Source organism: Emydura macquarii, unplaced genomic scaffold (assembly GCF_026122565.2).
Source record: "Emydura macquarii macquarii isolate MOO-44397 ecotype Brisbane River unplaced genomic scaffold, CSIRO-AGI_Emac_v2 contig_3128, whole genome shotgun sequence".
Classification (NCBI taxonomy): Eukaryota; Metazoa; Chordata; order Testudines; family Chelidae; genus Emydura; species Emydura macquarii.
The window spans coordinates 4,048,363-4,075,967 of record NW_027133265.1 but is presented as its reverse complement, the minus strand read 5'-3'; the positions used below and the strand labels follow the sequence as shown (position 1 = coordinate 4,075,967).

Below are 27,605 nucleotides of genomic sequence, written 5' to 3'. Positions count from 1 at the left end.
ACGGCCATACTGTACCTCGCAGACCAAAATGGTAATAGAATAGAAGAAACCTGACTTCTAGACTCCTGACAGTCCCTTTTCTTGTTCAGCATTTCTGAAATAACAATGGCTAAATGACTCACACATGGTAGAGAGAAACCTTGTGTAAGGTGGAAGTGCATGCAGTAGCTTCCACCCATTTTGCGAATTGCGATCATTATTGTGTTGGGAATGGAATTTTCTCCGTTCTTTAATTAAAATCAGACCTGCAGGCAGTGATTTTCATAGTTTGGTGCTGAATTTCTCTAATCCTCTTAGAAAATGTCAGCCTAATAAATCAAGTTATGTTGTGCAAATCAGCGGCAGTCATATTAGAAATCAGTTAACATAGTCTCCTGTGATTTATAACTCTATCCCCTTGCTAGCTGCACATTGTGCCAGAGTCCAGTGTACTCTAATGTGAAAACTAGTATTATCTGTGTATCAGAGACCCTTGACAATGTACTTTTAATCATTAGTTCTTCTTTCTGGTGTCAGAAGGAAACCTTTCAAAATGTTAATTCATCAATACAAGTCTGAAGCCCAGATGAAGGAGTATATTCTCAATTTTGTTCTGGAAATTAAGCAAATAATGTTCTGGACATTGAGATGAAATTGTGTTCCTTTAGGCAAAATAATTTTTACATCTGGTAACTATAAATATGTGCAGGTATTTACCAGCAGCCTTTGTGAGTTTAGCTGAAAGGAGTATGTTGATTGATAGATGGGATTTAAGCCAACAAACATTGAATGCCTCTTATTATTGAAACCTGATCTTCAAGAGATTTTATACTAAGTTCCATTATGCTTTTGATACTGGTCACATGATTTATTTTTAATACCCACGATTGTGTTAGACACTTTACTGGCATAAGAATGGCAAGTCCCTGCCTAAAGCGATTGCAGTCTAATGAAAATTCATATAATTCAATGCATAGCAAGCGAGAACTCTGCGGTTTACAGTGACAAGGATTGCGAGTTTCCTGTGGTGGTTTTGCATGTTGTAGTGAGGTTTTTGGTTTTGTACTTTAAATATGTTTTATAAATATAGGATTATGATTGAGTGTTGGGGTTTTTTTGCCCGTTGTGTGGCTGAACTGGTAGGGAGAGAGAAGACTGGGAAGGAGAGAGCGTGGATAGGAATTAAAATGACGGGGAAGGAGAACCAGAGGAGGATGGAGGGAGATGATTAAAAAGGGGGTGTGGTGGAGGGTGGAAATGAAGGCAAGAGAGATGGAGAGAAGCATGAAGGGGGGGGGGGGGGGGCACGTCTGGTAGCAAATTGAACATGGGAACCATGGTTAGGATGAGAGCAACCAATTAGTCAAATGGAGTGCATATAAAAAATAGTCCAGAATTGGTTTTGAGGTTTAGGATTCTGATGATGTCAGAATATATGGAGGCTCTGTTGCAGTGACTTGGAGGGGAAGCCCCCAGGGCTGAAACTTGTAAGGTTGCTCCAAAGGAATGTCTCACACTGCTGCTCTCATGTTGGGTTGGTAGGAAAGAGGTTTCTTGGATCTAGTATCCCTGAGTGGCTCCTGGAGAATCCAGTGGGGATGGTGTGTCCTGACTTACCCCTGCTCAGTAGCTAGAAGAAAAGGTGCCTGTCTGCCAGCATTTTAGAGCAAGGTTTTGCCCACCGTGTACTTATAATTCAGTTTTGGAGAGAGCACTGATTTACTAAAATACAGTTAAAAATGGCAGTAGCTGTACTGTAATGAAAATCCAAGGCTTGTATTAAAATGTGTATAACAAAACAAATGCTAAAAGTCTAAAAGATTCCTGGAGCAGAGAATATAGTATTAATTACAAGGTTGCAGTTGACTTTTAAACTTTTTTCCTTTAGTTTCGATTATGAAGACGCAGGATACCAGGCAGCAGACCTTGTCAAAATGAATATTCTTTTAAATAGAAACTCTGTTGAAGAACTGACAACTGTTGTACACAAGTAAGTAGATTAACTGGAAAATCCCAATCAGTGAATGAAAAGGCTTCTTATTTATATTTTCAGCGTTATACGAGTGAAAGAGCAATGAGGATTTCGTCATGCAGTCACCTTCAGGAATGATCTGCAAAGGAAAAGAGATGTCTTACAATTAGGAGAGAATTAAGAATCACATTTGTGATTTTTAGAAAGATGCAAATTATTAACTAGAAGAAGGGGAAGCAGAAGATGTTAAAAGGAGGACAGCGTAACTGCCTATCAGCAAATGGTTCACATTAAGGAAAAAGTGTTAATCATTTGAAGAGATCTTAAAATAAGAAAAAAATTTAAAAAGGGGGACGCACATCTTGTAGAGAGGATTGTTGAAAATAAGGGAATCAAATTTACCCAAAGATATATAATTAAAAGTTGTCAGTTGTTTCATGCTCCAATTACATCATTGCCATGTAAACTTTCTATTATCACAGTTTAATTCTCTAATGAGATGTTAAATACAAAATTTTGAAGTTGCAGAGGGATGCTGGTGTTGAGCTGTGAGGGAAGTAAGTTCACTAATGAGATCTGGAAAATGAGTAAGTTTGAAGGCCTCAAAGGTGAGAAAAGAGGTTGCAGAAGCCTGGGAAAATAGGAGCTAATATATAGGGCAAACATTTACAAAATGGAGACAGAAACATCTCCATTATCTCAGAAAATAACATTTTCAAAATAACATATTAAATTCTAGATTAATGAACCAGGTTTCTTAAATGTAATAACGACAAGGAAGCTGGTATTTCCAGATTTCTGCATTCCTCAGTGGGATCTTACCTTTCTATTTGCTGCTTTTATTTCTGATGGAGGCTTCATAACTTGTTCTTCCAACTACTATATTTAGTAGTGGTCTTAATTCTCTTCTTTTAATTTTTCTCTTCCTTCCAGGATGTCTCAGTAGTTGCTGAAATTCATATTTATACTTTAGTTAGTTTCTGTCATGACAAACTATAATTTTTCCTAAATTCTTGGATTTCTTAACTTCAGAGGGTAAGAACAAAAAAGCAAAACTGTCTTGCTCCAGCAAGATTTTCATTCCTATTCATCCTTGCCATCAACTCTCTGATTTAATCTTCTGGCTTTCAGAATTTTCCATGGGCTCCCTAGCCTCTCTTATTAATAGGTTTTTTCTCTCTAAGAGTGCATTATTGTCTCTAAAAACAAAGGTAAATTTCCCTTTCAGAGACAAAGCATATGCTGTTGGTAAAGCCATCTGTGAACGTTTAAAAGATGCTATTCCTAGACAGTTGTTTGAGATAGCCATCCAGGCTACTCTTGGCAGTGAAGTCATTGCAAGGGAAACGTAAGTTATACCTTTTTTCCTGGCTTTCGCTATCTTTTATAGATATTACGAGGAGGAAATGTTTATCTTATTTACTTAAATATTTTTAAAATTTGTCATGCAGCCATAAGCAAACAGGTTTATGTTGTAAAGTCTAGCCTTTTTGAGGGAAAACAGCAGCAGGTACTGCCCCTCCTTTGCATCCAGTGGGAAAATTACTTGTGGTGGCCTACATTTATTTTCATTTATATAGTACCCATCTTTTCCAAAATAAAACAAATATTTGATCTTCAGATTTGAGTCTAATATTCTTTTAATATCAATAAAGTTGAAGAAAACCTTGTCATATTGTAACTTTATTCAGTATAAAACTGTATAATATGTTTTTTTAATAACTATGTTTTTTTGTAATGGATCAAGCACAACCAGGAAGTGAATTACAAGGGAGTGACTTCTGGGATGGGTAGAATAATCTCCCACCGACAAAATAAGGTCAGCCTGCTAAATAGGTGGTGGACATTAGGACCTGAGGGACTGAGCAGAGGCAGAGTTCTGTTCCCACATACTCACTCCTTTCAAGGGAAGTGTAATGCAGGCTAGGCAAGCCACCTGTTCCCTGCCAGCACCTACTCCCACTCCAAACCAGCCAATCATGGTTTATTGGCATTACCCCAGTGCAGTCAGCTTTTGTTGCCACAAAGAATTGTGGGATTTGGATTGTGGTAAGTAACCATGGGTGGCTTTTGGGTCCCAAGTGGAAAGATTGAGAACACTGCTGTAACATATGCTAAAATGTATGAAAAGTAAGAATCATAGCACATATTTAATCAGCTAATCATACAGATGGAAGGCCACTGTCATCAGTTCATTTGCAATAACACTGTCCCACTGGCTCCATAAGGTTTTGTTTTTTGCCTAGTGGCAGTTTTGTAAACTTCGGGTATTAAAGTCTATTTGAAATAAGTCACAGATATGATGTTTATCTAGAAGAGGGATTGTAATGTGCCAGTTATTTTATGTATACCCTTTAATAGATGCCTCCAGAATTAAAAAATATCAGAGTTGGAGGATCACCCTCTAGCTGAACTTGATACTGGAGGATTTGAAAAGAAAAGAAATACTGGTATAACAATACCCAAGCATCCTAGAAAAATTACCTCAACATATTTTGCTGCCCAGAGATTTGGGGTTAGTACTGGATACTTCATGGAATATATTAAGGCTCACATGTAGAACATGCACTGTCATGTTGATGTATTCAGACCGTATATTGTATCTTCTCTCTTACAGAGTGAAAGCTTACAGAAAGAATGTTCTGGCAAAATGTGTAGGTATTTTTCAGTTATTCGGGGGTTGAGGGCAGATTTCACTCACATTTGAATATACTCAGTGGCCCAGCTAGGGGGATATGGTTCATCTCCTTACTCTCCCAAGTCCCTCCCCCCACCACACTGTTTCCATTTTGCACTTAGCTTTTCTCTGGCTCACTTGTCCCTCTCACTTTCAAGCTCCATCGACGAAGTCATCTTATTTATCTAATTATGTTGTTTAGATTTTCATTCTAGAATACAATTTTCCCCTTTGCATTCTGTTGTGGTTGCTTGCACTGTACTTACACTGTGGTTCAGAGAAATTGACAGCTTCTTCAAAGCTGCACATCTACAATAGATCTACCCATTAAAGAATATACATAAAAACCTTAAATTCACCATCCTTCATTCTTTCCCAAATGACTTGGGTGAGTTGATAATGTGAAACAGTTCCGCTGTAGAGACTGGTTGTGATTAGCTTGACTTTTTTGCTTTTTTTATTGATCAATTAAGGGAATACAAATTAAAGGATGTAATGCTTAACTAGTCACAGAGCTAGAGAGAATTAGATGAAAATATTTTACACTTGTGAGGGATCGAAGGACAAGATAAGTTCCAGAAGAACACTTCATTTTTCTTAGTCATGGTAGATATCAAACCAGTACAGCCTCTCTTGACAGGTTCATGTGATAGATGAGATAATGGAAGAAACCAGCTCCTGCCTGGGTAAATGCCTGAGTATAGGCTATTCACTGACTCCCCTCCTTAAATAATGGAAATTTGGGATGACTTTTAGGAATTAGAATGACTTAGGTTACATCTAATATAATTGGTCTTTTAAAAGACAGATTGCTAAATAGCAACTGATACTGTATAGCACAGTTCTTAATCTTGGGTTTTTTTCACTGTACTATCTGTACAATATACAAAATAATGTAAACATCTTTCCTTTTAATAGTATGGTGGAGATATTACACGGAAAATGAAGCTTTTGAAGAGACAAGCAGAAGGAAAGAAAAAGATGAGGAAAATAGGCAATGTGGAAGTGCCAAAAGATGCCTTTATAAATGTTCTAAAGAGACAATTTGAAAAATAATTGGAGACCAAAAATATGCATCTCTGATGCTTTTATATAGCTTTTTCTGGGCAAATGGTAGGATGAATTTAATGTATAATTTATTGCTGGAGGGATATTTGCTTGACTTGTCATATTTAATGTTAATATTGTACATATGGCCACAGATATACTGGGAACAAATTTTAATTGGAAGAATAAATACATTTGATTTTATTACCTTAACACTATTTTGTAATGTGTACAAATGCTTGCAAATGTTGCAATGAAATTCAACTTGAATTATTGTGGGTGACATTGAATCCAAATGTTTTGCTACTATACTTTTAAAAAAGTTTCATCCTGCTTAGCATTTAGGAATATTATTAATGCTATGAATATACATTAGTGTGCCCAACATTACAAAACCTCTTGTACTTGAGTGAACAAGTGGCTTTTTGTGACATTTCATAAAATATAATCCTAATCCAGGCACTGTCCTCATTCAGTTAAAAACAAGTCCCTTTTTCAGTTTTGAGAAACTTGGTTTAAATAACTACTACAAAATAACAGCCCTTCATTTGTATTTCTTCCTGAAGTTGCTGTGATCAGGTATAGCATGTTACAGAAAGCTATGAATTACTCTGTTTAGGGATTCTAATTCTTCATTACATCTTTATTTTAAATTTGCCATGTGTTGTTTTTAAATCAACTCTTTTTAAACCCATCTTTTCTGACTATTAGTGTAGCTCAGATAGTGTTGTCTTCTCCAACTTTAGTCATCAGTTCAAATATACGCCATTTCTAAAGCTCTATAAAGTTAGCCTTCTTCCTTCAAAGAGCCTAGGACTTCATAGATGGTTTCAGTATGTTAAACACCCGGCCAATTAATAAGGAATAATCCAAGTCCCACAAGAAAACAGTAATTTTACATGTTACATAAAACATGTATTTTAAACATAACCTTCTAATGTACCTCTTATGTGATCTTATACTTGGTTCCTGCTCCAGAGGGCTTACATTTGAAGTTTGTACTGTGCCTAACATGCTGGGGCCCTGATGCATGATTTCAGTCCCTAGGTACTACGGTAAACTGGTTAGGGTCCCTTGAGTGAGACCTTCAGCTGGAAGTAAATGTGGAAAGAATAAGTTAACACAGGTTTTCTCCGAGTGCAAACAGCCCTGGAGGACCAGCCCGTGGCTACTGTAAAAGATTTCTTCAATGCAGTCTTTGCACTCAACACTAAAAGCAAACTGCTTACTAACTTATGTCTAAGTGATAGAAGAGATTTTTCAGCTGCTCTATCCTGTATATAGCATGGAATATAGCATGAAGAGCATTTGCCCTGACACTATTAGCTTGAAGCATGGAGAAAGATTGAAATTAAATATATTTAAATTAGTAAAATTGAAGTGATGACAGCAACTCATAACATTAAGGTGCATAGAAATAAGTAATTGTTAAGTTATAAAAAGGTTTAATAAATAGTGTGTTTTAAATAGTTGGTGACAAGATGGTTGCCGCAGGGAGTCCCAGCCAAAGAAACCAAAATGATGGCCTTAGAACAATTTGGCCAATAAAACAAGCAGGCTAAGGTGAAGGTCAGTGGAGAATAGCACAAGTTTTCAAACAGGTCTGGCTTTGACTGACAGATGTGCAGAGACTCTGATTGGACCATAAGAACAGACCACTCAGGAAAGGCTTAAAAATGATTGGTTGATTGGTTACTTTCTCAATTAGCATGCCTATCAGAATAGGCCAAAACCTGTATATAAGGTAGAGCGCTGACAGGCTTAGTCAGTCTGTGGTAGTCATAGGTTATCAGAGTGAGAGCGGGAGCATGCTGTAATAGGGAAGTCATTAAGATCAAGAATCACAGAAGCTGAAATCAGTAAGATCTGAAATTACTGAAGAAAAGAAGTGAAGCAGCAGCGTTCTCCTGACAGAGTAGAAGGACCAAACAGAAGGAAAAGACTACAGAAGCATAACAACTATAAAGAAAAAACAGGATATATGAATGTGTATTCCTGAGATAAAGCTGAATGGTTGCATATATGTGTTTTATATGAATAGTTTTAATGTTTAAGTAAGAATCTGCTGTTAGCATTCTACATTAGATTGTAAGGGTGATGTAGAGTTAATCTGTTCTAGAGAGTTCTCCAATTCCTCTAGGGCAGGCCACCCCCTTTCACTTACCAAAATAGACAAATTGATGATTGTCACTGATATAGGCAGGCCATTGTGGGGGTGGCTTAAGCCTGGTTTTGGGGGTAACAAGTAGAAATCCTGGCAGTGGAATCAGTGATGGCTGAAGTTCAGGGAAATTAAGTTTTATGTAAGAAATACAATGAAAAAGGACATACAAACTCCACATTAGTGAAACACCAGAACCTAGACAGTTGCTCCATGAGCAAGTATAAAGCACAATCATTTAGAAATTGACAGTTGGGGAGAAAGGGAACTGGATGGGTCAGATTGAAGACCTACACCTAATTTATGGCAAGAAACTGAAAGACAAGTTTGAGATGCTCCTGAGGTATCATCTATCATCTGTTTCAAAGATATATGTTGGGCAGAGAGTATTCCCGTGTGTGTGTTATAATTAGGGTTTAGTTTGTGTCTTGGGAAGTCAGTGGACTGCCTCCTCCCTGCACACCAGAGTAAGACCTGAAGGTGCCATCTGTAGGAGCTCATCCACATTCAGCAACTGGAGGACATGCCTCATTTTACTGAACATAACGTTTGGAACACCCTCTAAAACAGTGAGTTTAGAAAACTACCACACAGTTGAAGGAGGCAGACTGGCTTTGTAGAAGTGTTATAGCACATCACTTGAGGGAAGAGTTTTCTTACAGGTGAAAAGCCAACTGTATTCTGTAGTAGATTCTAGCTAAACTTGATGCACTCCAGGCAAATTGAGTAATTAATGGCCTTTGAAAAGATTCTGGGCAAACGGGTTCTATAGGAAAATTGCTTTATGCATTGTTTTAAAGTGAACAGGGAGGGGGAGGTTACACATGGCCCCCTACTCTAATCCAAACAATACAAAAAAATGTATAGTGACAAAGTTCAATTATAGCTGTCTAGAAACAAATCATGTTACTATTACTTTGAGAAAGTGTTCTCAGCTGGAGGATTGAAATGAATCCTGTTCATGCCCTTACGCTGGCTGCTATTTTAGAAAAAGTGCATATGTAAACCAGCAGTTATTTGGCCAGTTTTAGCACCTGATAGATGAATGCTGCAGTACTAAACAAGTAGGCGAATCCCTAAACTCTCTCACACTCAGGTCAGTGTAGGGCATATCGCCATGTTAAATTTTTCTGCAAGAGTTAAAATAGCATTCTTTAACCAGTTCAGCAATCAGAATTAAAAATATGAAGCACTAAGCAGGAAAGGTTAATTTTCCGTATAACTATAGCTAACATGAGGCTAGTAGACTTGATTTGTTTTTAAAATGTCAAAACAATTATATTTTTACCAAACAAAGGGTATGTTTTAAAGGAGAAGGGTAGGGGGAAAAAAGCTTACGCCTCAGGTCCCATTCAAAAATAAACCCACATTTATGATAAATTTAAGGCTAAAATATTATTTCAGCTTTTTCCACTTGGACAATTACTATTTTGAAAGCCAAGATTTGTATGTAAATGTTACAATAGATGAAGAGGATCATAAAATTAAGGCCAGTCCTTCTCCTCCAATGGCTATTTTAAAAGGGAATTTACTCCTATCATGCAGAAGCTGGTCATGCACATTAGCTTTGCCCATAGCTAGAGAATGACATAATACCCTTTTTCTAAACATCTGTTTGAAACCTGAAATCTATATTCTCAGAGCACAGTTCACATCAAACAAAAGTTTAAACCTGGTAAGGAATTTAAGCTTTACTTGGAGTAACAGTAGGCATAGAATTCTGAGTAACAGTTCAACATTTATAGCAATCCCCAATGCAAAGTGGTTCAGTTTACAATCACACTTGTTTCCGTATTAGCCATTTGTATTTTTAGGCATTAACTTACTGAAATTAACCTCCCTTTACAATTATTGGATCACAACTTAATTGATTCAAATAGACAAGTCATCTCCACAAAGTAACATATTGAATGTATTCAATATCTATAAAGCTCAATTACCAATATATAAAAATCCTAAATAACCTTGTGCCATGTAACAAAAAAGTGCTATGTCGGAAGTTTAATACACATAGTTGAATAAGTTATTGTAATTGTTTGAAGGGGTCCACTGCATTTTTAGGCACTGTTGTCATACTTTTATTTGCCTGAATATTTTACAGTAGGACTTAGATGCCCAGAAGCTATTGGTATAAAATTAATTTAAGGCAACAAGTGCAAAAGCGCAATGTATAGTAGATATACGCAAACAGAGTGCTTCATAATCCAAGTTGTGCAGTTATTACAAGTCCATGGTATTTGACACTTGAAAGGCCAAAAGCATTTTGCCTATATTTAGAGACAAAAAATTAGAAGTGTATTTTGCACAGTTGGAGCCAGGGAATGAAGATTGAGATAAGTATGCTAAGAGTACACGGCTGTTTTTGTTACTTTGCATAGTATGTAACTTCCATTTATATTTGCTCTGTTCTTGGTTGACAGTGACAGCCCAATGAAATCACAGCTACAAACTATTAAAACAAAATGCACAATACGACACCGTATAAATATGGAATGTGAATGTACAGATACTGGACTTAAAAATACAGTACTTAAAATTCCCCATTTTAGCCAGTTTTCAGCATATTGCATAGCAGTAAATATGTCTGCTACCTAAAAATCTTGCAGTGTTCACCCACATGGAGTTCCTCCTCATTTCTTTCTTCAGTTTTCTTCTTTCATACTGTACAGTGGGTCCACAAGTTTATTGTGAACATGCATTAAACCTTAGGAGGAAAAAGCAACAGTGCCAGTTTTACATTAGTTATCAGCACACATTTTCTTTCTACATTGTTTATTTGCTGATTTTACTTCACAAGTATATACACTAACACTATGCATTAAAAAATAGAGAAAAGCAGAGTGGGGCATTTAAAAGCAACTTGAGAAAAAACATCTCTACACAGGCAGCTAGCTATTAATTCAGTTAGGCAGAAGAAGCAACATGTTGTTCCTCTGTTATTCTTGGACATTATACCAGTACTACCTATGAAGCATGCAGGTCCATTATTTCAGACTCAGCTTTCAATTCAATTTCAAGTACACACTGATAAAAGACTAAGACATCTGTGTATTTGTGACCAAGTTAAAGGGAATGCACAATATTGTTACATGGTTCTCTTAATCCATAGTTTTTCACCTCCAGGAATTAAGATTATACAATACTTGTATATGCTGATTACAGCCTGAATTTTAACATAAAGGATTACTGTCTGTGAAGGTTTATTACTACACTTCCATGGTCTCACACTCAGAGCAAAGACCAATTATCTGAATGATCAAGAATACACCAGTAGAACATATATGTATACAAAGTGGTAAATTAACTGTTGCTACAGAAGCAGTAACATGAATTTTCTTTAATATTCAATTATGCAACTTTATATCAAGGATTACTTTGAAAAGGAACCATATTGAAGAACCTACTTGATCAGCATCTGCTTATTTAATGTCAGTCAGAGACATCTATTAATTTGTCAAAGTGCAGTTTCCACTAATTTTCACTCATGTTAACCCTGCAGCACCAACACATTTAGCACAGTGAGCTAAAGATCCAATTCCATTTTGTGCCTCATCAAGAGAATTGTTTACTAAGTTTCAGTCATTTCTCTCTGTGTGAACCTAAGGAAGGCAATATGATTGTACAAGCTCTCCTGAGGACATTATTTGAAGACAGTGGAGTTGCTCAGATTTTACTAAGCATTTACTTTTTCTGAGAAACTTTTACTATTAGTGTTGATGTGCAAGATGGAAAAATCCCAGCCCAGAGCCAAGGTTCTATCTGTAGGACTAGCTGTTAAAAAATATAAGTAGGAATATGTTAACTGAATATGTTTGATACAAAAGATAGTTGACAGAGAAACTCACAATGACACATACAGCCACTTAGAACATAAGAACAGCTATACTGGGTCAGACCACTTGTTCATCGAACCCAGAACCCTGTCTTCCGCCAGTGGCCAAGTGCTTCAGAGGGAATGACCAGAACAGGTAATCAGCAAGTGATCCACCCCCTGCCCTCTACTCCCAGCTTCTGGCAAACCAAAGCTAGGGACACTCAGAGCATGGGGTTGATAGTCCTGTCCTCCATGAATTTGTCTAGTTCTTCTTTGAATCCTATTATGGTTTTGGCCTTCACAACATCCCCTGGCAATGACTGTGTGTTTGGCAGAGTGGAGCCAGACTTCAAACTTACATCTACATTTTTTCGCATTTGATTTCCTGGTTTTCTTTTATAAAAAAGGGAAGAAAGGGAAAAATAACCACACCCCAATTTGAGTTTCCCGAAGGCACAAATAACTATTTTTTGGTAAATACTGCACTGGTGCTTTTATAAAACATATGTAATTTCCCTCTTAATAGATGTGCATTTCAGGGAAAGCACATTTAGACGCACAAATCTGATATTTACAAGCTCCACAGAGGCAGGAGCAGAGTTTACCATCAAAATCACCCTCCCAACAGGGATCAGCTGGGGACCTACTTTCTAGTTACAGATTTCAGATTTGCTAGATGGTGCAAGCCCTATTGCATTCTAGGGCACAAAGCTAAAGATAGTTGAAGCAGATGATCCAGATTCAGAAGTTTTCTGTGTGTACACATGGTAAATAAACTTAAAAGCACGTTTAACATAAGTATTTAAAGCATTCATTCTATTCCTATGAGGATTATTTATATGTCAGTTTTCACAGTTCAGCTGCACTTGCTGTAACCTGATTAAAGTAGGGTGGTTATTTGTTCTGGGTATATGTTAAGTTTTTCCATTCTACAACAAAAGCAGCTGAAAGGTTCCCCCTCCCTCAACCCATGTAGTTTCAAAAAAAAAAAAAAAAAAAAAAAATTAGACATCAAGTATGGAACATTGCAACACAAAAGGTGAGATTTTTTGGAAAGCTATGAATGAGTGAAAAGAGAAGGGGTGGGGGAGGAGGCTACAATTACAACTCTAGCTACTCCAGTTGCTATGAAAAATAATGCCGGTGTTATTGTGCTATAGTTTGATTTATAGTACCACATATCTGAAATTTTGCAAAAATGACAAAGTTTTGGAGATGCTGAAAGAGTGGTAGGTAAGTCAAACAAATATGATAGTCATTTTTAACACATATCCATTGAGGATCCAAAAAGAGTTAGTGATCTGAAGACATGCATCCAAGAATTCCTGATTACTAAATCTGCCTGACACTGCCTTTCCTCTGTGGTCTCAAATGAGAAAACCACTTCTATCTCCCCATGTATAAGTTAAGGTTGTGAGTAGTAGTAAGTTTAACATGATTAACAGTATTTCAAAATATAGATACACAAAGCAGCAGTAGACTATAGTGTAACCTATCAAACAATTAAGAAATAAAACATGAATACAATCATACACACAACATACACTTTTATATATAAAAGCAGTGTTCCCATTACTGTCATAAGTCTAGTTATATATTACTAAATTTGTAAGTGACAAGGTCATTATTCAAGAGCTATGCTAACTAGTGCATTGAGTCAAAGGGAGCAGTTTTAGTATTCAGTATGCCCAGGTAATCTTGACAAATTCTAGATTACAAAGACTATTTATAAAAATTACATTCAATACAAGTTTAATACTGATAATCACTAAATTTGCTTTTTCAATGAATAGCCAAAATATACACAAAATAGCGAGATACCCATATTTAAGTCAAGAAGTGAGCTACAGGGGATAGTGTGGTAAAAAGAAAACCCAGTGGTTTGTGGAAATCCCAAAATGTGGCCTGCTTTTCTTAAATTGACAGTGTCCATGAAATTGTGTGTTTGGAAGAAAAAATAATTTCAATTAAAGTTAAAAAGCCAGCAGCCCAGCTCTCAGGGACACCACAAAATAAGTCCTCATGCCTTGGAGAGAAAGAGGTTCAAAAAATAAACAGACTTCAGTTTCTATCTATTGTAACATTAGCACTGAGAAAATTACTATATTAATTTCGTATTCTCAATGTCCATAGCCTTCTCAGTAAGAGAGAACAATAAAACAAACCTGATTGCTGTGAAGCCACCTTTGTTACAAGCAGCAATTTACATCATGAGTATAATTTTAAAAAGGCACTCACTGAAAGTGCATTAAGGATCCAAGAAAAACAAGGTAATGCAATTAGTGCTAAGAAAACAGCTTTAAACGAAATATGCTTGATTTAATTATTGACGTAAAATCAACATAAAAATCTCACTGAATTATATAGCTCAGGCTCAGTTATAGAAAACACATAGTAAGCAAAATGTCTTCACAAATGATTTCAAAAGTTTGTGTCAAATTTGGGCCTTAAACTTCAAAATTCTGGTTTACTGAACAATGCATGACAAATAAGTAAAATGGAGAAATACCGTAAATCATAGTGGAAGCAGCAGCTTGAAATAATTTGGGATTAATCTCCATTATTTATCAAGTTTTCTATGCCTGAATGTCACTTTCCAGTGTTTCTGAAATCAGTGTGTTATAGCAACAAGCTAGGTCCTGTAAAGTTACGTCTACAAGATGCTGCTGTTGATGAACATATGGCTAATAGATCAAACTGCAAATAGCAAAGAAGACAGAATTCAAAGAAAATTTGTATCATACTAATGAAGGATTCTGTACTTTCTTCTTGCACTAAAGAAATGCAGTTAAGCCTCTTAGCCACAGTAATATTATATTCAAATACAGAGTTCAACATTTCATATTTGAAGGGTAACTATTTTCAATTGTACATGGTGCACTTGGAGACCAGGATTTAACTCAGTCATTTTAATTGATTATTCACACAAGGAGAACCTATTCTGTTTTGATTCAGTGCTCACCTTTAAAGTATTTCACAGTTTTAACTCTTAGTTCTAAAGTAGCATCTTCATCACATACGAAGATAGTGCGGGGGTGCTGCTGGAAAGCAGAAACTGTCCACATATGATTGACCCCTTCTTCAATTGCCTTGTACAAGGCAAAAGCTTTATGAGCACCTGTTATGAGAATCATAACCTGGAAGATGAACATAAAAACAAAAAAACACACACACACGAAAAAAAGTGAGTTTTCAGTTTACCTTAAATTCCCAAATTACTAATTAGATAACGGAAGCCCACAATATTTAAGCATCTTAAGCCGAACAGTTCTTTAACACATATTCTACTGAAAACCTACCTCTTTTCAGAGAAATATTTCTGCATATTTTAACATGTCCATCATCATATCTAATATCCACGCACTAACATGTTCCCATTCAACTCCATGCTTATGAGAGGTCAGCCAAAAAAAAACAAAAAACCTAATGGCCAAGAGCTGCCAGAAGTGCATCACTCAAAATGACACACCTACACATTTAGATATCCTACAACGTAACATTGAGTTAGCCAGAGTATTCATTAATTATTATTATTATTATTACTGTAGTGCTTAGTGAAAGTCAGATGGTATGCCAGAAAACTCCTTTGGTTTAGACTTTCAAACAGCACCTAACTACCGAGTTACTAAAGGTGACTTGTATAAGCAAGTTCTAGTAACTGTACCAGTAACGTACTTATTGTCATGGTAAGGGACAGCACATTTCCTGACAACACGTATTTCACAGTTCCATAGATTGGTTGTACAAGAAGTTTTCCTAATAATAAAAATCTTATGGCATTTTTATATTAAATAAAACCAGAGGGGGCTTTTAAAAAATACAGACACTATACACAGGATAAGCTTAGTCATCACAGAAACAGCTACCTCTGGGAAGAAACAGTAACAGTTCACAGGAAACCTAAGCAATAATTTCAGACTGGTTAATTCTATAACTCCCTATTAAAATTACAGGGTGAATTTAGGTAGACAATATGAATGAGAATATGTCTAAGGCACTTAGATGGACACTCCTATTTCTTTTTTAAATGAAGAATTCTAGTTCTATAGTTACTATAAGTGATTAGGATCTCTGTTTTAAATCTCATCTGAAAGAGGTCTCCAAAAGCACAGAGGTCTCTAAAGGAAAGTTTAACTGGTTATACAGATTAAAGTTATACCAATATGTCAGTCATGTCAACAAACTATTTTGCTGTAAATGTGGTATTCTTTGGTATAGACCAATTATCTTCTAAAGCAACATAAGCTAAACTGAAGAAAACCCAGAATACCATGATGTGTCCATATAAGGCATGATACCAGTATAATTATATTGGTTTAAATTTGCCCTGAGGTGACACAGAAAACACTTTCCCCATATATACAAAGCAATGCTGGGGAATTGGTTCAGAACTGGTTTGGAAAGGTATTATTGGTATGAACATAGAAGTCTGAAAAATCAGACACTATTAAAAAGGGTCCTTTACTCCCTACGGGCCTTCTCAATGGATCACCTCAATGATAAGAGACTGATACTGTTGCTGTGTTTATGCTACAAAGAATGACCATTACATGTCACCATTAAGAAATGTATCCGTTAGTAGCATTCTAAAAAAGCTACAAAAACTTGCAATAATTGCTTACTACCAGATGGCTAATTTAAGTAAACTCTAATTAATAAATAAAAGCTATTAAAACTTATTTGCAGATTAAGGAACATGCTATTAACTGGTGATTATTCATTTCAATATCTTTGCATTAGCTCAAGTATGAGTTCAACTTACAAAAGTAACATTGTATGTACCTATACTGACATAGCTTTGTCTTAAGTGTCCTGAATATAGACACATGCAAATTAAACTAACAATGAGTTCTTACTTCTCTAGCATCCATCACTGTACCCACACCAACTGTTAGTGCCATAGTTGGCACTTTAGATAAGTCGCCATCAAAGTACTTAGCATTTGCCAAAATGGTGTCCATTGCTAAAGTCTTCAATCTTGTTCTTGAAGCCAAGCTTGATCCTGGTTCGTTGAAAGCAATGTGGCCATCTGGACCAATGCCTTTACAAGACATAAAAAATAAATTATTCAGGATTTCTGATAAGGCTACAAATATTTTAAGAAAAGATTCATGATAGAGTTTTATTTCCTTGCTTCTTGATGAAAAAATAAGGCAAGAGTCAAAACTAGTATACTATTAAATTAGTTATTAAAATATGGACACTAACAATTCTATAATGTCAGGTTCACACTGATTCTCCTTGTTAGCAGTAGAAGCCTCCCTTTCTTAAACTGTCTGGTTCAAAATGAAATACATTTTTAGTAAGTTTTGGAAGTGCTAATGAAAAAGGATTCAATACATGTATTAAAACCATGACACGTGATCACTGCTAAAGTATTTCCTCATACCTCCAACAAACAGATCAATTCCCCCAGATTCTTCAATTTTTTTTTCAAATGCATCACACTCTGCCTGTAGGTCTGGAGCATTCCCATCAAGGATGTGAGCATTATTAGGATCTATGTCAATATGCTTAAAGAAATTATTCCACATATAAGAATGGTAACTCTCTGGATGATTTCTTGGAAGTCCTGGAAACAACATTTAAAGTAAACTGTAAATGGATTGAATTTAAAATTATACTTCCAGATTTACATGAAAAAAGATGGTGTTCAAGAAATATGCAGTTTCTTAAAATCTGTCTCCCTGGATCAAATAAACTGAAGCGTTTTAAAGAATGAATATGATTCTCCACTTTCTTGAACCTTATGTATACACCAGGCAGCGGATGGTGTTTTACACTCACTTTGCACAGGCATACATGACTACACACAATGCAAGACACTGGAAAATTCGGCCCAATAATCTGTTCCTAAATACTTTTCCATAAGAAAGTTTCAAAACACTTAACCATTGATTTTAGCCTCAACATCCACTTAAGTTGTGTAAGTATTATTCTGATTTTGCAGATGAAGACACTGAGGCAAAGAGGATAAAGACACCGGTGTAGAGTTACACAAAACTTGTAGCAAAGGCATGAAACTCATAACTCTCAGTCCTGTGTTTTATTCACACATAAGCAATTTATAGTTTTAATGCAGAAAAAAGTTAGAGAATATGCAGTATTTCTTAATATTTGAGAAATAACTTACCTACATATTCATCCATGTTGAAAGTCTTTACATATTTGAAAGAAAGATCTCCATTCTTGTGATATTCTATCAGTTTTTTGTAGCATCCCAAAGGTGTGCTCCCTGTATAAAATAAATTTATTATTCTGCTGTTCTGTATGCCAGTAAGACATTTTAGATGTATTTGCAAAGTCATAAAGCATAAACTCTTCACAGGTCAGATTCCACTATTGTTAGTTTGTAAACCTAGTGTCCGTTCCATATTTAAAGTTGTGAAAAACCTTAGCTTTCTCTCCAGGAAAAAAAACGAGATTTTTTTCACTTTTTAAAACTTTGACACTTTGAAATATTTACAAGAACATAACATTTGATGTTTGAAATAGGCATGTGTGAACACTTATGCAACTTGTACTTATCTATTTGTAAGACACCTATCTCCGTGGTTAACTAGGCACCAAACATTTCTATTATTTACTGAATTACATGAGTTTACAACAAAACTTATTACCTGTTGGTAAACCAAGAGTAAAATACCTTCCCTGACTTGGTTTGAATTGGACAATACGATTACAGATGTACTTTGCAGCCCATTCACTTGCTAAATTATAGTCATCAAGAATTACTAGTCTCATTATGATGGTGAACAGCTCACAGGAGAAAATGAAGTTAAACCTGTGAAAAACATTGAAACAGTTTTTTAAAGTCTCATAACATGGGACAGAACAAACAAATTTAGTACGTTTAGTTTACTCAGATGTTATTTTAAAAGACTGTGCAGATGTAAAAATCAAGCTTCACATTTCTAGGATATAATGGAGGATAGACAAAAGCATGTTTTTATTCTTGCACTGAGTCAATACTTTACAGGGAATTTCAAGTAATGTCTTCCCTCAGATTCCAGTTCAGCAACAAATTGAAACATTTTCGGTCACTTAAAAAAGGCTACAGAAGCTCAGAAAACAAAACTTCATCAGTATACATAACCTATTGGTCCAATAATTAAAAAAAAAAGAAACATACTCCACAAAGCAAAATTGTGAAAGAGTAAGAGAATGAAAGGATAGACTCTTTCATTTTGAAACAACTCTAGAGCCTAAAGTTTTAAAGGCTTACACTTCGACCTTGCAGACACTTATGGAGTTTTATGAATGAGTACTTCCACTGAACTCAAATGAATTTAAGGGGGCCACTCATAAATAAATGCTTGCAGGATTAGACCCTTAATTGGTGACACACAGGAAGATGGGGGCATTTTTTCTTCAGTATCTGCTTGCTCTTCCATAACTGGTTGAACCTGAGTGCCTGAAGTTAATCAAGAAGTGACAAGCACTACCTCTCTATTTCTAGTTTCCCTATCAACGCCAGGAAGTGAAAGCCAAAGACTGGCAGCTTTAATCATATCATTAAGGTCCAATAGCACATGACCTGCTAAAGCTAGAAAATGCTTTATCCCACTGGAAAGAAGAGAAGGTGTGTCACAAGATACTAGACCTCAAAAGTAGTTCACTTTTTTTCTCTGTAGCAGTGTTTTCTGGCATTTGTCCAGGATTGAATATAGCAAGTCCTGGATTTTGGACAAATGTATGTTTCAATCCATGACAAATATTCACAGGTATTTTAGTCTGATATGAGGAAGAGGTCATGCTTGGAAGAAGACAACATGATGTAATTGCACCTCTAATATGGCTAAGCAAGCAGCTGTTCTTTATATCCAATAAGACCTGCCTAGCAGCTGTGGTGGCTGAGTAGTGAAGGTGCATGACTATAAACCTGAAAGTTGTGGGTTTGCGTCTCTCACATTGAAAGTCCACCTTCATTTCCTCCAACTGCAAAATGGGTACCTGACCCATCAGGTTAGGACAGTCAAAGGTGGTCAGACGTGATGACTGCCACATTGGTACCTTATGTACCGGTGGCCATGATACTGAGGTGCTTTAACCGTGTCAGCCCACTGAGGAAATTATATGTTACTTTCATTCACTTAACAGTCAGGCTGTGAGATGTCAGAGATTAGTACTAAAGAGCTTGTATACTAAATTCTCCCAAAGACCAAAACCACACACATCTGGAAGAGCTTCTACAGCTGCACTATCTAGAAGTTCTATAGAGCTTTAGCAAATCATTCTGGTTACCCAAATTCAAGACATTAATTCAAACTGACACAGGTGCAGAGAATGGCTACTAAGGAAGATAAGGGGAACTCATGAGGGGAACTTATGAGGAAGACCTAAACAGCTTGGGCTGTTTAGCAAAAAATGAAAGTTGAAAGGGGATATGATTGCTGTCTGTAAATATCCCTTCTCCTTCCCTGATATATTTAACAGCAATAACAACAAGAACACACAAACTGTCCACAAATAAATTTAGACTGTCAATTAAAAGAATGTTTCTAACTATCAGAGGAGTGAGGTTCTGGAACAAAATTTTAATAGGAGTGGAGTTGGTGGGGTTGCAAGCAACTTAGCTAGTTGTAAAATGGAGCTTGATACGTTTATGAATAGGATTATATAACAGGGTTGCCCAAGAGAGCAAGGGACTGGACTCAAAGACCCAAGAGGCCCCTTCTAATTCTATGTCCTAAATCAAGAGCCACCTATATCAATATTTACAGACTGTATCACACTAGAAATGGTGAACAGAAAAATGAGATAGTTCAAGTAACATAGGGAGTGATGTAGAATTTTGTATGTGTGCGTAGCTATATAGGTCACCTACAAAAAATACCAAAATGTTCGCTATTTCTTTTAAAGGTGATAATATCAATAAACACCACAGATAAATTAGTAACCACCTAGGAAGAAATGTTATTGCTCACACCATCAATTCCCTTCAGCCATTCATTAGTACCTATGAAAAAATACATAACTTTTGACAATGAGGTATCAAAACATCTTATTAAATTCACTGTTGTTAATCCTGTTTGTACCACACTCAGAGAGGGCTGAAGTAACACATACATGGAAAGTTAACTTCCCCTGCCAATATAAAAATCAAGAAGGTTCAAGGTCTTTGAGGAGCAGGAACCACGTTTGGTAAACCACGGAGTAACACACAAATACACCTGGCCATACTGAATCTTTCAGGATGGATTTAAATCAGCAATTGAAATCAAGTGGAAAGCCTCCATTTAAAACAACTTTTTCATTTGTACTTCAGTTATTTTCTAAAGAAAGGTGCAGTCTCTTTGGTTGATATAATCATCAAAAAATGTTGCTCTACAACTAAATAGAGCCTTTATACTATTTTTATACCTCTTTTTATTACTTAAGAGGATACACTATAACTATATATATTTCTGTAAGTAATTATATAGCTTAATATTTTCAGATTCTTATTAACTGTACATTTTAATATGTTATAAAGTGGTGAATGATATATTGCTCTTTTACTAGATAATTAACTTTATGCTCTGGTGTGTGTCAAGCTGTATTAGGATGATAACTGAAATATAATTAAACCCACATCATATAAAAATGTATTTTTATTAAACAAAACCACCTTATAGTTTGGATAGAGAAACTTCTCTTATCAAAACATGTTTCACATTCATAACAATGGGGGTTGGTCCTTCTTTGAGCAAGAGGTTGAACTAGATGACCTCCTGAGGTCCCTTCCACCCCTAATCTTCTATGATTCTATGAACTAAATAATTTATTAAAGAAACCAAGGGATTAACTGTAGACAGGGCTGGCTTTAGGGAAAATGACGCCCTGGGTAAACTTGTATTTTGGTGCCCCTCCCCATCCCCCTTCGCCCCCAATGCCTCCCCCTAAATTGCCCTGAGATCCCTTCTGCAGCCTTGCACCCCAGGCTTGCCCAGCTCCTTGCCTCCTGACCATGGCACCCTGGGCTGGCCCAGACTGAAGACAGTAAATTAAACAGATTATTTCATGTCAGCCCAGGAAAATTTTCAAATATGCCTAAATCAGTGGTTTTTAACCTTTTTTCATTTGCAGACCCCTGCAAAATTTTGAATGGAGTTGTGGAACACTTTGGAAATCTTAGATATTTGGGTTTGCAGACCACAGGTTGAAAACCACTGGCCTAAATGAAAATGTCTTGAGCTTAAGTTCCTAGATGCCTACATCTCCTGAAAATGAGACAGTCTCCTAAGTTACTTGGGCTGTCCTTAAAACTTTTAAAATGAGTTGATCTCATCCCCTCCCTCCTTGTTTTTATTCACAGACTGGAAAGGAAAGACAAGTTTTGCTGCTTTTTCAAACTCCCAATTGATTTTTCAACTTCAAATGTTTTCTTCATTTGGACTAATTCATTCATTCTGTGCCTGCAGAAGAGGCTACTTCGGTCAAAAGCTGGTTTAGCACCTCCACAAATTCTGGTTCTAGGTACTCAGCTTGTGACTTCTACCAATTCGGCGACTGACTCTCTTTCAAACATCAGCTCCAAACATGTACTGCTTGAATGGTTCACCTCCAGGCTGAAATTTATTATGGTTGGCATGATTGATGGGTGATTATTAGATGCCCATGTCATAGCAGCAGCATCTTCTTCAGCAGTTAGGCATCTCCCCTGGTACTATGGGTTGAGAATACCAACAAGAAGAAATTGGGTGGATTAAGTGTTTGGTCCACCCACTTCTTTACTTCCTCAGTTTAACTTTGTTGTTGGGTATTTCTTTCTTCAATGTCTCGAAGTTGTTTACAAATTTCAACAACAGCATCAACCACACAAGCCATCTTTCTGAAGTTTATCCAAGGCTATATAAACAGGTTCAGTATATTCAGCAAATCTTCTACCTTCCTCTTTAGTCCGATGTTAACTATTCTGGTTGTGATTATCATGACAAAATAGATCAAACTTTTTTCACAAGTTGTCATCAGAATATGTTAGTTCTTAATAAATAGCTTAAAACAGTCAACCACCAAATTCCATTGTACATCGTGGGGGAGAGAATTATTTTAGATCCTTCTGCTCTCTTCAGTGAAGCTGAAACAAAGTAGTTACGAAAATATTTTGCAATTTCAACATTTTCCTTTATTCCTGGAGTTGTACTTAAATCTTTGGCTAAAAGATGTATCCAATGAACATTGCACTCATGTTACAAGTTTCAGGTTCCTCTCACTATACTCTTTTAGATTTCTTCTCATTTAGATACATCTGTAGAACTGTGACACAAAGCTACACACTTGACACTTGAATTTTTGTTCACAATTTGTTACAGATTTTAAGTATTCTGTTATATGGGTATTTCCTGATGCATCCATGTTTTTGTAAGATAGACAACTCTTTCTTCTGTTGTCACGCAAGCAAATGTTACTAGATCATGCTGTACATTGCTCTACACAACAAGACTCATAATAATGAATTTTTCATTAATATTTTTGCACTGTTCAATTTCCTTCTCATATACTTTACCCACAATTTTCCAGAAATGTCTGCTTCATGGGGTGGAATGTAGCCTGGTCATGACTGAACCATGTCAATGAAATGTTTGCTCTGAACAAGATGAAAGGGAGAATTTTTTGCATGAATGAACTGTGCAATTTTGTCATCTACAGAGCCTTGCTGGAATTTGCAGGTCCTGATTATAAACTCATCCAAGGTTTTACTGGGTGATGAAGAAAGCCTTTTTTTGATTCAGGTATTTTACTGTCTGTTGTATGTTTAGTTAGAACACACTTCCAGTAGTACAAGATTATTCTGAAGTCGCAGACACAGCAAATGATGGACGTTTATAACCCCTTATGTCTAAGCTGGACCCTGAAACAAAATGGTAAAAAAAAAAAAAAAAAAAAGTCACTGTCACTCTCTACTATTCAGTGTACTGCTTTAGAAAAAAATTGTAAAGGAAAGATTCCTCCCTTCCTCCCACTGCAGCTGTTTCTGCCATTGTTTAAATTATACAATTTATCCTAAATCCAGTTTTTAGGGAAAATAATAAAGCATAAGGATGATCTAAATCTACGGATTAAACCCTTATCTCTAAAAAACATACCAAACAGCTTGAAAAATGTTAAAATTCATAAAAGCCTAATAAAACTATACTTTTAATAGGAAATCTTCACGTGGAATGTCTGATTATACTGAGCAACAAAAAAAAAAAAATCATTTCAGAAGTCAGGTGGTAACAGTAAAAAATGTAATGGACTAATACTCACAACAACACATACCAATATATTTTGAACACAAACATTTTGAAATTCATAAGTACTCCAGCCAAAACACAATTTCATGACAATCATTTAAGTTATCATTTACTAACATAGTATGTCATGATAGTCCATAAGAATGGTGCAAAAATAAGTTTACTAACCAGCAGATCCTGATTGTTCAGACATGTCCACATCATCATCTTCAAAGTCATTGTCCTCTGAAGAGCATTTTTCTATGTTGTTTCATTCTGACAACTAGCCCTTGCATCTCCTTGTTACACTGTTTACATTTGGCATGTGTTCCTCTTTTACCCAAAGGTACAAGAATTTCTTGAAAATATCCCCAAATATGGTCTTTTTTTACAACCTGCAGCCATGGCAGTTTTTTCTTCCAGGCTCCAGGTGTTGAAATCAATACTAGAAGCTACATTCTGAAGAACACTGTCCCTTCTTCCCACACTATCCTTTACACCACTGTTGCGCCTTTCTGGTTGCACACTCTGCTCCTTCTCCTTTCTGACATAACTCCCCCATCCCACCCTGCCCCCAACCCTACCCCAGAAAAACAAAAGAACCAACAATCCAAGATTTCTGCTCATGTAACCTGTATGCCTTTTGCACTGCAGTATTTTGTGTAGAGACAGAGGAAGGAGGTTGAGAAATTAATGAATTTCTGTTTGTATCTGTACATACACATGCAAGGAGACAGAAGGCGGCCATTTACTTGAAGTGCCCAGAACCATCAGAAAGGAAGGGCTGGTAGTTACCAGGCAAATCAATATTCTTCCATAAACTGGAGAGTAAGTTTCCATGATGGGTGGAGTTATTAATATTCATAATTTGAGATCTGAGCCAATCACAGCTCAGGTAGTGAGAAGCTATAAAATAGGAGTATGAGACCACCAAGGTGGGCTCAGCGGATGATCCTGACGAGATACATAATGGCCCTGGGAGTCAGAGATGAGGTTCCAATGCCTGTGATACCTTGGCCAGTCTTTACACTCAGTAGCACAGTTCCTGGGTTCCCCACAAGATCAAGCCCTTAATACAGTACATGGCCTATTGAGCCATGATGTACTTATACAGCTTGACCTCAAAAGTTGAATGTTTTCCCCAGATTCTCTCTTTATAAGACAAGCAACCTTTAACTCAAAGCTTTTGACAGAGACTTATGGATTCAGCATAATTTTTTATTTGTTTTAAGAGATCATAATGAGTTTAGACCTTAACATATTTTGCATTAAATTCAGATTTCATTTTAAAGAGGCTTATGTTTAAAAAGAAAAACGTATTGTAGCTTAAAATAAAAAAACTGATTTACATCAAAAAGTCTCTACCCCCCCCTCCCCCCAAATCCATGTTTACCCATTCTGGAATTTTTAGCCTTAAAAAAAAAAAAAAAAAAAAAAAAAAAAAAAAAGGCTCACCACCTCATTCAGCAGCCTCAGTGACAGGTACCTAGTCCTGTACCCCAGTGACCCCACAGCCCAGCCCATTACCCACCACAGCCCGGCTCACTCGCTCCTAGACCAACCTCTCCCTCCCGGCGCCAGGTCAACACCCGCAGACCCCCTGTGATCCACCACCACAGCCCCCTGCAGCGCCAGCCCAAGGCTACCCCCCTTATCCACCCACCCCCTCCCCCAACGTCTCCACCGTTACCCACCACGGCCCCGATCCCTCCCACCACGGCCCCCAAACTCCTACTGCTTCTTCCCCTCTGATCCGCACCGCACCGCACCGCCCCTAGTCCCACCACCACCGGCCCGGCTCACGGCCCATCCCCGGCGGGGGGAAGGTGGGGGGAGGGGGAGCAGCATTCACAGGCAGCAGGATCCCCGCCGCCAGAGTGACAAGGAGGGAACCCCCCCCCAGCCGGCGACCAGAGCCGGGATTGCGCCGTGCTACTCCCCGCGCCTCCGGGGACGGAACTAACCCAACTAAAAGCGACACCGGGCCAGTCTCAGTTCAAGCTGAAGCGGGAGCGTGACCCGGAAACACACAGGATCATGGGAAGGAAGAAGAAAGCCAGAAATGAACCCCCTCCCCCAGGGCGGTGCCGCGCATGCGCTAGAATCACTCTGGGGCAGGGAGGGAGGAGTTAAAAGCATAGCGCGCAGCGCGTGGCGCAGCCGTAGGAGCGGGCAGTTTAGGCGAGGGCGGGGTTGGGCACGGTGGCTGTCTGCGGGATTCTGAAGCGTGTGGGGGCGGGTTTCTGTGGCTGCAGCGTGCGCGTGGAGCTGGGGGCTGGATCGAGAGCCGGACGTGCTGTGCGCGCGCCTTGGCGCGGCGGGGTGTGGCGGGGCTCCGGCTCCCCTCCCAACCCAGTGTGCTGGTGCGCGCGGCGTGCCTTAGAGCAGGCCTCTGGGTGCGCGGGACTTTTTGGAGAGGAGGCTGGGCCTAGGTCCTTGTGTTCGAGCTCAGAACAGGCAACGCCCGGGGCCCGCGCTGTGGGGAAGGGCCTGGCCGTAGTAAGGAAAAGCCTCCCGAATAAGCCAGTTCCCGCAGCTTCAGGCTTCCTTTGACCAAATAAAGTGCTGGGAAAGGGAAACCAGGAAGCGCCCAGCTCCCTGTGTGAGTGTGAAACTCCCTGAGCCCAACCAGCCTGCTAGCCCTGCTGCAGGAAGCTGGACTGGGGGCAGGCCTAAGCTCGGTGTGTGGGTGGAAAACAGACACAGATTTAGAAATCTCAGTGTTATGGTAGCCCTGTTGGTCCCAGCGTGTTAGAGAAGGCGGGTGAGGTAACATCTGTTATTGGACCAACTTCTGTTTGTGAGCAGGACAAGCCTGCCAGGTACACAGAGCTCTTTAATCAGTGATAAAAGCACCATATCGTCTGCGGTGGGTGAAGACTTTTCATAAAATAATCAATATATCTGAGCACTCTTTCCTCATCCTGAAAGGAAGCTTGCACAGCACCTTGGAAAGATGGTCCTGGGAACTTAAATTCATTGTTAGACACTAAAAAATCATGACTACTAAAGTGTGATGGTTCCTCTCTGTGATCTGGTCTGGTATATCGCAGTGTCACCCCAGTCCCTCACTCCTGGAGCCCCTCTTGCACTTGCCCTGCTCTGTGAACCACCCACTCCTTGGCCAGTTCACTCCCCCTCTTGCAGATTAGTGGCTCTTATTGTAGTGAGTGAGAGCTTTTGGCCAGCCACTCATGGGATTCTGCAATAGAATGACCCGCCAGCCAATATCTCCAGTCCCAGATGCAAACCTAGGAACTGCTGTTTTACAGAGTTCAATGCCTCCTATTGAACTCTGCAAGCTCAGAAGTTAGTCAATTTATCTGTGAAATTAATATGCACCAGCTAAGTCACTCTAAATGAAATCTCTATACACACAAACTACATTCACTGCTTTGGAGCAGAGTGTGTCCTATCCAGTAGCCTGAGGTCTTCAGTACTGGAGTGGAGGGGGGATTCCAGATGGTGAAGAGTGTAACTTCAGCATTGCACTAGATAGTGGAAATATCTTTGTCAATTTAAGGGCTGAAACAGTAAAAGACAGTGATGAGAACTGTAGATGAATTGTCAGATTGACATCTGTGTGTCAGGGCAAACCAGTCTGTCATTGCTTTTCAAGATTGCCTCGCTTGGGGAAAATATCCAGTTAGACAGGACAGCACTCATCCCAGAATTCTGAAACTTCAACCTCCATAAGATGAATAAGGTGATAGCCAGTGACATAACACTTTCCCAGTTCTGAAAATTCTGCTAGGCAG

General features: G+C 37.9%; 2 protein-coding genes across 9 annotated transcripts in view; one reads left to right on the top strand and one right to left on the bottom strand.

Moving 5' to 3' along the window:
- The window catches only part of GUF1 (GTP binding elongation factor GUF1), a 39,037-nt gene extending 33,149 nt beyond the window's left edge, over nucleotides 1–5,888 (top strand). For 4 of the 5 annotated variants that reach the window (XM_067531244.1, XM_067531245.1, XM_067531246.1 and 1 more), the window contains 4 exons: nucleotides 1,868–1,969; nucleotides 3,180–3,299; nucleotides 4,569–4,605; nucleotides 5,547–5,888. In XM_067531244.1, the coding sequence (XP_067387345.1) occupies nucleotides 1,868–1,969; nucleotides 3,180–3,299; nucleotides 4,569–4,605; nucleotides 5,547–5,684 (397 nt within the window). In that variant the 3' untranslated portion in view covers nucleotides 5,685–5,888. The remainder of the gene's footprint in view (nucleotides 1–1,867; nucleotides 1,970–3,179; nucleotides 3,300–4,568; nucleotides 4,606–5,546) is intronic. The other variant, XM_067531247.1, reaches the window with a different exon arrangement.
- On the bottom strand, nucleotides 1,784–25,897 carry GNPDA2 (glucosamine-6-phosphate deaminase 2). 4 transcript variants are annotated; one of them, XR_010916839.1, is made up of 9 exons: nucleotides 25,812–25,897; nucleotides 18,271–18,434; nucleotides 17,784–17,885; nucleotides 17,040–17,222; nucleotides 16,507–16,691; nucleotides 14,613–14,787; nucleotides 10,428–10,540; nucleotides 2,774–2,900; nucleotides 1,784–2,090 (listed from the first exon to the last, which is right to left on the bottom strand). XR_010916839.1 is itself a non-coding variant. In XM_067531249.1 (7 exons), the coding sequence occupies exons 2-7, from the start codon at nucleotides 18,392–18,394 to the stop codon at nucleotides 10,479–10,481; spliced, it is 831 nt and encodes a 276-aa protein (XP_067387350.1). In that variant the 5' UTR covers nucleotides 18,395–18,434; nucleotides 25,812–25,897; the 3' UTR covers nucleotides 7,793–10,478. The 4 variants fall into 4 exon arrangements, 1 of the variants encoding a protein (XP_067387350.1); XR_010916841.1 differs by lacking the exon at nucleotides 25,812–25,897 and adding an exon at nucleotides 24,037–24,390; XR_010916840.1 differs by lacking the exon at nucleotides 25,812–25,897 and having other exon boundaries at nucleotides 18,271–19,874.
- Between the last annotated feature and the right edge of the window lie 1,708 nt (nucleotides 25,898–27,605).

What these genes read in the sequence shown, in the direction of transcription:
- GNPDA2 (XM_067531249.1), bottom strand. Translation starts at nt 18,394, where the DNA reads ATGAGACTAGTAATTCTTGATGACTATAATTTAGCAAGTGAATGGGCT. An exon ending in AATTGATCTGTTTGTTGGAG is followed by an intron (nt 16,692 to 17,039) that starts GTATGAGGAAAT and finishes TGTCTTGTAAAG; the next exon opens with GCATTGGTCCAGATGGCCAC. An exon ending in CAGTGATGGATGCTAGAGAA is followed by an intron (nt 14,788 to 16,506) that starts GTAAGAACTCAT and finishes TTCATCTTCCAG; the next exon opens with GTTATGATTCTCATAACAGG.